The sequence below is a fragment of the Anoplopoma fimbria genome, chromosome 21 (assembly GCF_027596085.1).
Source record: "Anoplopoma fimbria isolate UVic2021 breed Golden Eagle Sablefish chromosome 21, Afim_UVic_2022, whole genome shotgun sequence".
NCBI classification, from domain to species: Eukaryota; Metazoa; Chordata; class Actinopteri; order Perciformes; family Anoplopomatidae; genus Anoplopoma; species Anoplopoma fimbria.
The window spans coordinates 8,527,528-8,542,482 of record NC_072469.1 but is presented as its reverse complement, the minus strand read 5'-3'; the positions used below and the strand labels follow the sequence as shown (position 1 = coordinate 8,542,482).

Below are 14,955 nucleotides of genomic sequence, written 5' to 3'. Positions count from 1 at the left end.
GTTGGAGCCTACTCTAACTGTGTGCAGTGGTACATATAATGCTTCCAACTACAATATTCATGGGTGGGAACAAGAACAAAATATAAGCCTGGAGTGTAATACTTCTTCTATTACCAATATGCAAAAGTTTTATATTTTTTTGGGGGGGGTGGGGAAAGGACGGATAAGGTTGTCATGGTGCCAGGAGACAATTGTGACATTGGGATTCAAAGAGAATCTGTCTGCAAAACAGAGCTGCTGAAATGAACAATGTGTGTGTGTGTGTGTGTGTGTGTGTGTGTGTGTGTGTGTGTGTGTGTGTGTGTGTGTGTGTGTGTGTGTGTGTGTGTGTGTGTGTGTGTGTGTGTGTGTGTGTGTGTGTAATATCTGTCAGTCACATTCAGTAAGAGGAGTCCTCTCGCTCCCCACGGAGCCCTGTCAGTCACCAACACAACAGCTCTGTCTTTTACAGGAGACCTTTGATCCCGCGGTCCTTTTCAATCTGTTCCTGCCACCCATCATCTTCCATGGAGCTTACACCCTTAATCAGGTGAGACTGCTGTCCTGACATGCTTCAGTGTAGGGGAAAAAGACATCATCCCAAAAAAAAAAAAAAGCATTGCCTTTTAGCGTGTGCTGCTGTTGGTTACATGGAATATATGTCAACGTGTTGCATATTGTTGAGCTGCTTGTTTTGATGTCAATGATTGGTGTTCATTCAAATTTCTGTTCTAGAAACGATTCATCGAGAATCTTGGATCCGTTTTGACCTTTGCCTTTTTGGGAACCATAATCAGCTGTGCGACTATAGGGTAAGCATTTATTTTTTTTGTTCATTCACACCAATGAACACATCAGAAATACAATAACACACACAGAAGTTAAGGTGCACAGAAGTGAGAGAATAACCGAAAAAATTGGATATCACAAAATGCCCTGAAAGAACAGCTTTTTACAAAGCTCCACAGTGCTTAATCCAAAACAATTAAATGGCCATGGTATCATTCCGAGGGCTCTATTAGAATAATATTCATATTTATATTGCATTATCATTAATCCCCTAAAACTAAGAATGGTTTTGTTTTAGTTAGCCTACAACGAGCCCTTCATTTCTACGAAGGGAGTGGGTCCGTCATGTTGCACCGCCATGTTTCTACCAAAACCCAGAATGGACACACCAAATAGGTTTCTTGCTAACCAGTCACTAGAGAGCAACACATCCGCCTGAATCCCATATCATTTAAATTCAACTATTGATGTGTTGCTATGACAACAACAACTCTGTGCCGGTGTTGTAAGAGTGGAGCAGAGTGAGTTAAAAAAAGAACAGAACTAGCCTACATTATCAGGGGATATTGAGGAGACACGCCGTTTATTTGAAATTAATTAATTAATCAAGGGGGTCATATCAAATTCAAAACTATTATTCAGTTGTTTAAACGCTGAACGGGAGGCCTTTGAATGAATAATTGAGGTTATTCTCCCATATAGATCTGTTATCTATTGTGCAAATGTTTCACAACAGTGTTAGTTCCGCCCCTGCCGCTGATTTGTTTCTAATAACTCCCGCTGCTGCTCTTATTGCCAGACTTTTTTATGAAGAAACCACTGTTTCATGTCAACGATACTATTCTAATTTACTCGTAAAATACAACATATGAGAAAACATCAGCAAAGATTCAATAAAGTCCTGGATTAATGAGACGCACTAGTGCAATGTCTGACATTAAGTAAAGTAATATAAGCTGGTAGAAACTAAAAGTCTAGAAAATGTAATCATATACACGTAAAGCTGTATTTCATGCATGGAAGGTGCTATAACCGTTAGTAGTAGTAGTAGTAGAAAATGCAATGTGTATTATTTACTGTATTACAATATACATTTGTAAATTCATATGTTATGTCCTAGTTCCTTACTGCATAACATTTTAATGTACTAAATACCAATTGTCATTGTAAAATGTTTCTGCAGTTGACATGCAATACATAAAAACAATGTCACTTATTATTTTCATGAAGATCTTTCGGGAGCTGTGTCATCAAATCTGCAATTAACTCTGCGCTCACTTTGCAGCTAGCGAGTAGCTTCTCGCTCTTTACTTGGTGCATTGCATTGTGGTACAATTGGCAGAGGTGAAACCTGATAACATTAACTACTGCTCTGCTCAAGTTTCACAGTGAGCTATAATAGTGAGCCAGCATGCACAACAGCAAGGCCCTGTAACTGAATGACAAGCATGAAATAGAGCCATCAATAAGGTTATTAATAACAACGGTGCTTTTTCTCTTATAATTAGTCAAAATGTCCGCTCTGAACAGTTCTCTAGGGTGCACCGACAGAACACTCAAGATTATTAAATAATCTAACCCTGTTTAGCATCACTGTGTAGAATGGAACTGGGTTGCTATTCTGGCCTCACAACACTAGATGGCACTCTCAGACTTTGGAGGAAATTGAGATCTTTGCAAACCAGTTTTTTTTCTGTTGCATTAATATGCTGCACACAAAGACTTTGTGAAAACATACTCATAACTCTGTTATTGTTTTCCTGTTATAACTTCAGGATCAACTTTGATCAGAAAAGCAGGCTTCAATTTTATGAAGCCCTTTCAAAGGATAAAAAAAAAAATGTATTGGTATTTCTTTCTTTCCTTCTGAGGTTTAAAAATACAAGGTTTTCACTTAGAACACTCAAAAAAAAAAATTCACCCACATAAATATACACCCAGTGGCCACTTTATTAGGCAAACCTGTACAATCTAATAAAATCCAATAAACTCAGCCTTTACTCTCGGGTGTCTACGCTGTCATTGAAGTCTCAATTAAATTGTATGTTTTTACCATTGATTTTGTTCTAGAGTGCATGATACTGAGAGGTGGCTGTAATAATACGGCCCCCTTCATGTATGCAAATGGAAACGAAAAAAAACTGAAACCCTGCACAGAGGGCGTCGTATGCTGTACAGAGAGGATAGTCAGGGAAATATGTAATTTGTGATATGGGTTATATGGATAAAATTGACTTGACTTGACTCAATGTAGTTCAGTAAAACGTCACCTTTTTAACTATGCCCTCAATAATAAACATGTATGAATTTACACATTTCTGACAGTGTCACAAAAAACGTAGGGTTATAAGCTTTGTAAAAAATACATGTAATGGCAGGATAGCTCTTGTGTTGGATTGTATTAGATTGTACAGGTGGATCTAATAAAGTGGCTTCTGTGTTTTTATTTTGCTTTATTTTTCCTGTATATAAAATAGATAATATGTAATGTCAATATGTTCTCATACTCTGACACGTTTAAAGCTGCTACTGGGTTAAAGAGCAACTTGGTGTGTGTGTGTGTGTGTGTGTGTGTGTGTGTGTGTGTGTGTGTGTGTGTGTGTGTGTGTGTGTGTGTTGTTAATTCCTGCTATTATTTCCACTGAATCAGTGCTGTTTACTGATTCACATTTGTTTATATCCATGGGAAAGGTTCATGCCCTCTAGATATTATAGCCTGTGGGCTTCTCAAAACCCAGTGTTGCTTCCCTCCCTCTTTCTTCCATAGAATAGTCTTTCCCCAGGAGCGTCCTTTGACAAACTCTTCCCCTCGGGAAGCAGCACACAGTTTGACATGTTGGGTCACGTGCACATTCTTTGATGCTAAGGCACCAGACCTGACCAATCCGGTTTCTTGTTAGTGAGTCTGCCATATCCCATGGGGGAAAAGAGAGTCTCATGGGAGTGAGTGAACCTTAATGACTCAACTGATAAAGTACATCCACTTCCTCTCTCTGTGTACGCCTGTCTCACTCTCTCTTACTGCCCCTGTATCTCTCTCTCTCTCTCTCTCTTTCTCTCTCTCTCTCTCTCTCTCTCTCTCTCTCTCTCTTTCTCTCTCTCTCTTACTCTCTCTCTCTCTCTCTCACACACACACACAATGTACAGCATTAACACAAATTCAAATCTCCCTTAAAGATAGATGAATAAGAAGAGCTTAGTTGCGCCACCTGAGGGCACTACTTTAAATACCGGCCTTGGGGACAGGTCGTGTGCCGTCACCATGGTAACCGAGTTGTGCCTATGGACAGGAAGGTTCCCGAGAGGACAAGCTTGCATACTGATTATTATGGGATGCTTTACAGTAACAGGATTAGTTCTTAACACACATTATTTACCAGTTCGAGAGCTGCAGTGTTGATTGCAGAATGGACAGGTTAGCATGTTCTTGCTCTTAGTGTCGTATTTTCAGAAGGGAGCACATTCTGGGGCAGTTAGATTTTTAGATTTGTTTTATTGCCAGGCCCCAGAGCAGATAAAATTACTGCTTCTGATTTATTTCTGTCCCAATGCCCTTCACAAACTCTCCTCGTGGTTTTTAGTCTTTCGGGTGATTCTGTGCTCACACCAGCAGGCTTACTCATAATTCCGATCTCCTTTTATTATGTCTAAGTGTTTATAGTACCGTCATAAAATGACGGGGGTGACATTGGGTAGCTGCTGAGATGAGGTGTCTAACACAAGTAGTTGACATGTAAGTATGTGTGTATTTTATGTCTTTAGTGTAGAAGAGAAGGCTGGGTCATGTAGATCCATGCGAACACATATTCCAGTCAATGTAATAAAATGTAATGCTACCCTACTTACTCACAGCTTTGTGTGTCAAGCTGCACTAAGCAGCCGCCGCCTGGAAACGGGTCAACTCACCTGCTGGTAGCATCTGGCCCCATTACCCACAACACTCAGGGGGAAGCCCTGCTGCGGTTAGAGGGATGACTGATAGGCCTACTCTGGCTGGTGCTCCCCGATGACCTCGCTGTGTGTCCTTCTGTCTGTTTGTCCTCTGTCCCAGGGCCTGCGTCTACGGCTTCACCAGACTGATGGTGCTGTTGGGCCAAGCAGCAGACGGAGACTTCTTCCTCACTGATTGCCTCCTGTTTGGCGCCATTATGTCGGCCACTGACCCAGGTAGCTGGCCTTATAAACAAACTCCAAGTGTAACGCTCATTACTTCCAGTGGTAACATTGATTTCTTTTCAAAAACTACTGGTTTTATACAGATATGAGCTTATTGCACAATTCTACTCACAAAAAATGCCAGAAATATTCTCAGGAATATTTTGCACTTGCTCACAGGGAATGTTTAACAGACACATCACAGGGATCTGCCTAAGGGTAAACACATACAAATGAGTTAAACAGAAATAAAAATCATCCAAAAAATATCAAAGAGGCATTACGTGTTAAGCCTGTTTAAGCAACCGTCTTTACTTGTGTTTGATTTGGTTCTGTGGATTCATGCAGTTCTCTGCGGTATCAGAAAACATATGAGACTTCTATAATATCTCAAACCTTTAAATACACACACACACACACACACACACACACACATCTCTATCCAAGCGAAATAACCTTCTTGCTTTATATATAACCATCATTTTCATTGTCTGCTTACCTTTGCACAGAGATAAATAACATGGATTGGTGCATGAACAAAGTAACAATGCCCTCGCAGACGATGTAACTGCTTTGAATTCGGTTAACCTTTTTTTTTTTCCTAAGTGGACCACAAAATAATCTGTATTCTCCAAGAGCAGTCAAGTGGGATGTCATAAGGCATCGTGCGACGCTGCGGGCAGTGGTAATGTCAATGTCCTGTTTTAGTGATGAATTATTTATGTCAATAAGTGGTTGATCTGGGTGAGTGTCAAAGAGGAGCTGTAGATTATGGTGCAGCTGTCACTTCTGACATTATTTTCCCCCGTGCCACGCTGTGCTCATCGCTGTCGACCCCGGCTCCCTCGTCACTTTGATTGGAATCACGCCACAATGCATCGATGGCCTAAACGCCGACACCCTTTGGCTTTTTCTGTCTCGAGCTGTCCAAATATAGCGCTGGCTTTCTGGTTTTCTGAAAGGGGCCAAAGCAAAGAAAACACTCCAGAAATAGGCACAGTATTACTTTCACCCACATACATACACACAGTCACAATGACTCTCAGAACAATTTAGTGCTCAGTAATAATTCAACTAATTTTTCTTCCTGATGTCGTAATCCTTGTGTGACAGCTCTCTGGTTGTGTGGATGACTCATGTGTGAGTGCAGCTATGTCACGTATCAACTGAAAAGTTGTCGATTTCGAGAACACTGTGAAAGTCATCACAGGCTTTTGAGTGAAATGGAAGCCAAATGTATTTGTCACTTTGCTTGCACCTCACTAAGGAATAGAACAGAGCTATTTGATAGGCCAGAATCTTTGTGCAGCTATAATGAATCTACGATAGCTTCCTCTCAGTAGATAGCTCGAGTAGTTCTGCATATGGCATGTTTCCGATGCTCGTAATCACATTTTTGTATTCATTTGGATACTGATTTATTGAAGATACCAATGTCATTTCCTCTCTGTTGTTTCTGTGAGATGTAGAGATTTTAGTGAGGAGTTAACATTTTATTATTAGAGACAGATTACACAATGGTGGTATTTTTAAAGCTGATAAGATGATATTTTTGGAATCAATATCTTTAAATGTGACAAGCTATTTTCCTCCTCGATATTATATTTTTGGCAGTGTGGAAGATTATTTCAAGCAGTTTTTTTAACAATTATGTAGGGATATGTAAAGTATATATTCAATGCTATTGTCATTACTTCGGCGGGTGAGGTGGTAGGGCGGAGATTCAAATTCATCCTTTTCTTAAATGCTGGCACTGGCCCTTGTGGATTGGAAACTCTAAGTTAATGTTAGTGTGATTCTGTCGCCCCTATATGAGGGGATGTGAGGGATGGACTCCAGCTCTGGTAGAGAAAAAAATGGGTGGGCTATATTTTTTCCGTCTTGCAGTGTCAGTAGTACAGGACATGTTGTCATCAGCCAGGCATTATGGGAGCAAGGAGATGGAACCATCCTGACTCCAGGGCCTACCTCACCCTCTCCAGTTAGAGGATTCTCCCCAACCAGGAGCTTTAAACCTGTCAAGGACCAAAGAGCCAGATCTGTCAAAACAAGTCCCGAGGCTGCTCTCTTGCCACTGCTCTTATTATGAGTCTGGTCATATTCTGACCGTGATGACCTCACTGGCCTGGTATTCACCACAGGGCGGGCGGGTCATCACTCGTCATTCATATCATTAGTTTCTCTGAAACTCATTTTTGGATTCTTTTAGCATCTTGGTCTCAACAGGTGGGATATTAATCTAGCTGGTGCTGTTATTGTTTTGAATATGATATTTTCTGGACGTCAGAATGGCACAGCTCTGAGTTTATTTTCCTGTCCATGCCTATATCCTTATAGACGTGTTTGTGTGTGCATTTGTGTTGTCTTTCACCATATCTGACATTGTTTTTGTTATATGATATTTTTGTTTTGCTTGTTTGAAACTCAGCCTGGTTTCTCTTGTGCCAGTATATTTTCTATCTACTGTATATTATTTGAACAATTATGTAGGGATATGTAAAGTATATATTCAATGCTATTGTCATTACTTCGGCGGGTGAGGTGGTAGGGCGGAGATTCAAATTCATCCTTTTCTTAAATGCTGGCACTGGCCCCTGTGGATTGGAAACTCTAAGTTAATGTTAGTGTGATTCTGTCGCCCCTATATGAGGGGATGTGAGGGATGGACTCCAGCTCCGGCTGACATTTCAAAAGATTAAACTGGTAGAGAAAGAAATGTCAAAACATTTCTAATAATAACACCAGCAGATCTAAAGGTGGATGCAGCTGTAAACAGCACCTGTAAAATACCATTTATTTTGCTGTTAACTAAATTATCGTGTAAGAGGCGGACAGAAACTACCTCATTAATTCTACATTTAATTAATCAGTTTGAGACAGTAGAGACACTCTTTAAGTCTGAAATATGCCTACTGATATTCATTTGAAAATGTGTAATTCTTAGGAGACACAATTGTCCCTCGCATGTAGTTATTTGTTCATTTCAGCATGCATCCATTGATTTGATAAAAGTGCTGGTTTTATACAAGCCCCCCAAAGCTCTGGAGCAAATGAAACCTTTTCTTTTCAACCTCAGAGTAAGACACATGGTTCAGGTCGCAATGTAGAACGCCTGCTGCGCTGCATCCTCTAGCCTCAGGGATAGATACAAAAGGTCGGTGAAACCCTCACTTAACTTCTCAAAGGAACAGCTTTTATTTGGAGTGAGGTGGGGGGCGGTGCTGCCGTTTTTCCCTTTCATCTCTGGGTTTCTATTTATTTCCTTCTTCTGTAGTTCTCTTGACATGGACACTGAACATACATATTTTTCTTAGTATGTCATTGCTGGAAATGATGCCAGAGCTTGAAATGACTTGTTTACATCATCGGTCCTGGGCCTGATGTTAACAGTAACGACCAAGATTTTCCTTCAGTTATAGTTCTACAAACACAGTTATACGTGCACACGTTTCGACTTACCAGCAATATTCCAACATTATAAACAGAAATAAAGATTTGTATTTCAGCAGAGCAGTGGTAACGGAACAATTAGGCAGAAATGAAAACAGAGGCAGGCCACAATAACTTTTTATTAAGTAAACATATACATCCTAAGTAGTAAAATATCATCGGCTTAAAAATGGACAAAGAAGAAGATATGTGATGTTGTAAAATTGGTAAGATTCAAACAGAGATAAGTCACCTGTCTGTTCATGACCTTACTGTGTGTTTTACCTATTATGTCACTGTAGCTGTTGTTACCATAGTTACATACTGTTAAATTAGATGGGGTCAGTATTTTTTTTTTACTTTTGTCTAGCTGTAAATATTAGGTCAACCCGTTTGGGTTGTAATAAACTCTTCAGAGTCACATAATCTGATGGGCCATAGATTTTTGGTGCAAGACTACTATCCCTGATTTGACAAAGACCAGCATGTTCAGTAGTAAGTGCTTTGATATCATCCATTCCTATTAGGCTCTAATTAGCTTTTTCTCAATTGCTATTAAAAGGGAATTCGAATTAATGGAGGTTTAAAAAGACCTAATTCTAACATATCAAGGAATTACTGTGAGATTCGGAGTAAACAAAACCAAACTGACCCCTGTTTGTGCTCTTGTCATTGTCTATAAAATAAAGCACTTTTTACTCAGTGCTGGGGAGATGATAGTAATTCCCTGTTGACCGATATGGCTTCCCTGATGCATCACTTACAGTATTATATCCGCCTAATTTGGTCAAATCAGCGAGCAAATCCCATGCTCTCTGACTGCGATGGCCTGTGAGCTTTGCCTCTGCTAAACCTCCGCAGCAGGGTAATTTGACCTAATAAGGCTTCCGTTCGACCCTTTCAGCTGTATTATGTCTGAAATAATTGCCTACTCTCTCCACCTTATGGTGTTGCTGTGGAAACTGATGAACACTTGACAGCTGTAGGACAGGGTTGCCATGACAACACAGCCAACACGAACTCACACATACACACACGTGTGTGTTTGGGGTGGGATATTTTTTTTTTCTCCGTCTTGCAGTGTCAGTAGTACAGGACATGCTGTCATCAGCCAGGCATTATGGGAGCAAGGAGATGGAACCATCCTGACTCCAGGGCCTACCTCACCCTCTCCAGTTAGAGCAGGGGTGTCAAACTCAAATACACAGTGGGCTGAAATAAAGAAATTGATACAAGTCAAGGGCCAGATGGGTTCAACGTTTATTGAAAACTTATTGAAAGAACCTTTGTGCACATATTGAACCTGGAACTAACCAGGCCTATAGAGTATTGCCTATAAAACAACATTAATTATGAAATAAATGAAATAAAAATTATAAATAATACATACATAAATAAAAGTCAGTTTCATTAATTGCTTATGGCTCTATCTGCAGTTTTTCCAGAGTAATTTCAAGTGAAAACATTTTCTAGGCAAACAACAGCCAAAAATAATTTACTTCAAAAAAAATCAAATGTCCTGTAGTAGCAAGAGAGAAAAAATGCAAAAATGAAACTACATTAAAAACTGAAAATGTCTGTTCTTATGTTGTATTCTTTCTCCGCACAGAAGACACACAGCTTTGCCCTTTACATCCGCGAACATATACTGTGCCTCCCACCTGTCTTGAAAACTCCTGTTTTCAAATTCCACCTTTCGTTTAGCCTTTTTTTGGGGAGAGGGATAGTTGAAAGTTGACACAAGTGGTATGTAATACAGACTGAGACGTGCCGACACACGGACAGTGCATTGTGGGATTTGTAGTATTTTGGTGGTGCGTGCGATATACCGGCGGGCCAGCTCTAATAGTAAATAGATTTTATCATGCGGGCCAAAGATAATTCATTCACGGGCCGGATGTGGCCCGCGGGCCTTGAGTTTGACACATGTGAGTTAGAGGATTCTCCCCAACCAGGAGCTTTAAACCTGTCAAGGACCAAAGAGCCAGATCTGTCAAAACAAGTCCTGAGGCTGCTCTCTTGCCACTGCTCTTATTATGAGTCTGGTCATATTCTGACCGTGATGACCTCACTGGCCTGGTATTCACCACAGGGCGGGCGGGTCATCACTCGTCATTCATATCATTAGTTTCTCTGAAACTCATTTTTGGATTCTTTTAGCATCTTGGTCTCAACAGGTGGGATATTAATCTAGCTGGAGCTGTTATTGTTTTGAATATGATATTTTCTGGACGTCAGAATGGCACAGCTCTGAGTTTCTTTTCCTGTCCATGCCTATATCCTTATAGACGTGTTTGTGTGTGCACTTGTGTTGTCTTTCACCATATCTGACATTGTTTTTGTTATATGATATTTTTGTTTTGCTTGTGTGAAACTCAGCCTGGTTTCTCTTGTGGCAGTTGCAATGAGGATTTGTGCCAGTATATTTTCTATCTACTGTATATTTCTGTCCATCTATCCATATATCTATCTATCCAATGTGATATATTTCTATCTTGATCTAATATAATCGTATCTACCGTTTCTGTAAACAATGTTACAGCCAATATCTTGCAGAGGGAGACACTTGAGGTGTCACGAAGTGCTGAGCTGACAGGCTCGTCACCTCCTCTTCAATGTCAGTATTCTCCTTGTCACTCAGTCGTCACTTAGTCTTCCTGCAGTACCGAGCATGTTGCGTGCATGCGCTCATTCGTATGCTCAGCACCTTCCGCTTACTGTTGGTGAACGTGGAACTCGGCTCATATTCATAAGCAGATGCATCGTGTTGAGAGATTCAGCTGTATAAACAAGTGGTTTATACGTTGTTTGTATTTCTCCCCATACATTTTAGTGTGCTCATTAATGATCCGAGAATAGTTTTTTCAAGATATATCGTGAGATGCAAGATAAATATTGTGACTTTATTACGTTTTTTTCTTCAACTTATAATGATGACGTAAATGTTGATTGTTGTAATGATGTAATGGCTATAAAATAATGACACCATCGGCGGTTAGATTGGTTCCCTATAAGCCTCACTTTCACTATGCAATTCTCTCTTCCGCCTTATTTATACGGCATACTGTATGTATACTTTGTATTAATAACTGCTTTCAAACTGCTGCTGAGTAAATCACAACCTCTGTTAACATATAATGCAACACAACACATTTACCGTAATATTTATTGCAAAAACTCACATATGGTGCCAAATCTTGCAAGCATACGTTTATCAATTTTAGTTAAGGAGCTATGACCCTTTTATTGCAAATCAAAAATTGAAGGCAAATGAAATTTCATCATGAGGGACCCAGAGAAAGTGCAGTGTATTAAGTGTTTTTCATTTACCCGGAACTTCAACGGCAATCATTTGAAATCGTCGGCCTTTAGCATTTTGGCTCATCCGGGTTTAAATCAAAGGCAATTGGACTTTTTGTTATATAGCCTTCCAATCTTCTGCCACTGATATAAGAGGTTTCATCAGCTCTACTGATTGGTTGGGGGTTCACATTATTTAACCTCTGTAGATGATTCGCACCATGTCATCTATCCCAATGACACTCTTACACTCCCAATCATCAGTGCTGGTAGACCAGATAAGACTCACAGCAAGCCCAACTGCCTTTGACATAATACCAAACATCCATCTCAGCTTTTAAAACCAAAACGTTTCCAAAGATAGATGGCATGAAAGATTTCACTGTCTAAAATGTTTTATTCACCATTGTCAGGTTAGGATTTTCATTTAAAAAAAAAAAAAATCACATTCCAAGTTATCACTGTGTCTGTGCTGTTTGTGAGCTGTATACCTCCAACAGCGCCATTTATGTGTTGCATTCCTTTCAAACCTATTCCATACAAACACTCACAATCGCAGGTTCTGTCTTTGTAATCATCCATGTCCACTTAAAGTAATCTTGCAAGAGGAAAAAAAGAATTGTGTGGGGGAGGAATTCTTTGTGTTGCTGAGTAGTGAGTGAATCTTACATTATTTAAAGTACGGAGCCCTCTGCCAGTTCCCTTACATTAGACTGTAATTGGCTCCTTTTGGATGTTTTAATCAGCTGCAGCATCTTGGCTCTCATCTCTTCCTTCTCCAACCAGCGTCCTCTCAAGATTCCCAGAATCCTAGTCGTTATCTCCCTCTATAGTGAAAACTATAGCTAATAAACACGCTGCCACATACAGTATATTCATGCTCAACGAACACGAACACACGTGAAACAGAAACACCTGCAGTGCTAACAGTAAATCATTAGCTTTACTCGGATGATTTGCAATATCTCCCGTTGCTACTGCCGCCAGCAAATCCCAGACTGCCATGTTATGACTACACAGGAAATGTACCCTGTAAAATAAACGGCCACACATGCATGCTAAGATTTTGCTTTTTTATATATATAAATATATTTTTTGAAAATGTGTTGATGCAATCTCTATTGTAATCGCTGTTCATTTGATTTGTCTTTCTGTATAGTACACAGACAGTGATGCAGTATGTTCATTCATTCAGTGATAGTATACATAGGCCAAACTACTTATTTTAATGTTTTGCTCTTTTGTGCACTTCCATGAAAAGCTCATCATACACAATGACTCACATCATATTCCAGATATTTAGAGTTTGCTGCTACAGTTTCAAATATGTAGATTATTCTTAATGATTCACTAAAAAAGGACAATGATCAGTTTAACATTTGGTTCTGCTTTTTCCTTTGCCGTCACAAATATTGTCTCTTCCAAAGCATTGTGTATTTTCTCCAGCTTGAGCTGAACAAGTCTTTGCTTGGTTTAGTTACTCTGGCTGTTCCAAGTGTCAAAATCCTCTTTCCACTGCTGTCAGTGTGCTGACAATCTCTGTCAGCTTATATTGTTACACTGCAACATTAATTCCCCTCGCTTCTCCTGTTCGTAGCAGAAGAGGTGAGACTCCGCACCACTTTTGCTGTGTGATTAGAGTTATTGACTTCCTGCAGTCTTCAAAAGCAGTAACTCTCTTTCTTCCTTTCTTTTCTTTTTTTAGTTGCAGTCCTTGGCCTGTTGTCAGAGCTGCGTATGGACCTGGATCTGCAGGCCCTGCTGTTTGGCGAGAGTGTCCTGAATGATGCAGGGGCCATCGTCCTGACACAGTGAGTGTCTTGTTTGAGGATTCGTCTCTGCCCTCAGAATGCAATATATTTCGAGGTTTAACCGTGGTTAGCGCAGTCTTTTCCAGTTGGCATTATGGGGGTGGATGCGTAGGCGAGTGAAGGCTGGATGGATGCTGCCAGCTTTAAGGAAAGGGTGTGATTGGCAAAACCGCATGAGCGCCTCAGATGCTAAGCAGTGGACTGCGTAAGCGAGTTGCCCCTGGCACTGTCAGCATCTCATTAAGGTGCTCAGTGGAGAGACTCGCGCTCCCAGCTAACGAACTCGGCTAACACAGCTACTGTCAAAGTCTGACAAAATACAGCATGAATAAAACCCCAGGAATGTCAGTGAAGCAGCCATGACGCAGCCGTGCCTTGTTCATGCATTTCAAATGCTTCATTCGTGTTTCCTTCATTCTACAGCAGTGCACTCAAATATGCATGTTTGTCCTGCTCACGCACATTGCAGTCATTGTCTGCTGTATTTACACATTGCTAGTGAACAAAGCCAAGATAACAGATGGCAAGATTAGGAGCAGAGAGATGGAGGCAGAGAGAAGTGACAACTCACGCAGGCCCGCATTCATGGCCAAGCAGGCAGGTGTAAAAAAAAAAAGAATTTGACATTGACATTGGAAGGGAGATGTCAGGGATAAGCTATGTGTCCATATTTGCACATTGTGTTCACAGGGACTGACGCATCGCATGTACAGCACCTGCACACTCTGACATCTCCTTCTCCGATCGCAACAAATGGGCCCAGACAGGCAGGCAGACGGACAGAAAAAGGAGGCGAGGGCGCAGATTGTTGTCTTCACGACGTGGCTGCTGTCTAGTTGTACATTGAAGAGCAGAGGAGGGAGCCTGCACGTCTTCAAGGCCAAACAGTCAGATAGTGCTGTGCTTGTTCCTGGAGTGGCGTGACCGGCCTTCATGCCATCTCCTGTCACTTGACTGGCTCGCTTGCCTGCCGGTCGCCCTGGCTCCACACACAAAGCTTGCCCTTATTAGTGAGCCACGCGGGGCCCTGGCACTGGAATTTTAACAAGCTCCCAGAGCAGCTCAACCTTACGCTGATGTGCCCTCTCACAGGCACTAAACTTGCTGCTCCAGCAGCCCTGACCCAGCCACCATTCAACCCAGTCCTGTGTTGACATCTTGAGATTTCTAACTGGGAGTTACAGGCCTGCAGATGCCTGAATATATAGTCTCTAGAGGGTCACGCTGACCATGAGATTAGTAACCAAATTGAATGTGCTAACACAACTGGAGTCTTTATTTTCATGGAGGGGATAATAGATTTCCCCCCTTTCAACTTGCTGAGCTCATTAGCGACAGCTTGATTGATTCTACTCTTTTTGCTACGGAGATTAAGGCATGTTGTGGTGTGTGCTAGCTCATTTCAACCTGACAGCATGAAAGGTGGAGTTACATTACGGTTTCATTTGTCTGGCATTTTTTGACACCATGAGGATCTTCAGCAAACCATTTT

General features: G+C 40.9%; 1 protein-coding gene across 1 annotated transcript in view; it reads left to right on the top strand.

The window, feature by feature from the left end:
* LOC129110483 (sodium/hydrogen exchanger 9-like) overlaps positions 1–14,955 on the top strand; it is a 58,246-nt gene that overhangs the window by 4,533 nt on the left and 38,758 nt on the right. Inside the window, exons 3-6 of the mRNA XM_054622567.1 lie at positions 452–529; positions 715–791; positions 4,820–4,935; positions 13,358–13,463. Coding sequence (XP_054478542.1) covers positions 452–529; positions 715–791; positions 4,820–4,935; positions 13,358–13,463 — 377 coding nt within the window. The remainder of the gene's footprint in view (positions 1–451; positions 530–714; positions 792–4,819; positions 4,936–13,357; positions 13,464–14,955) is intronic.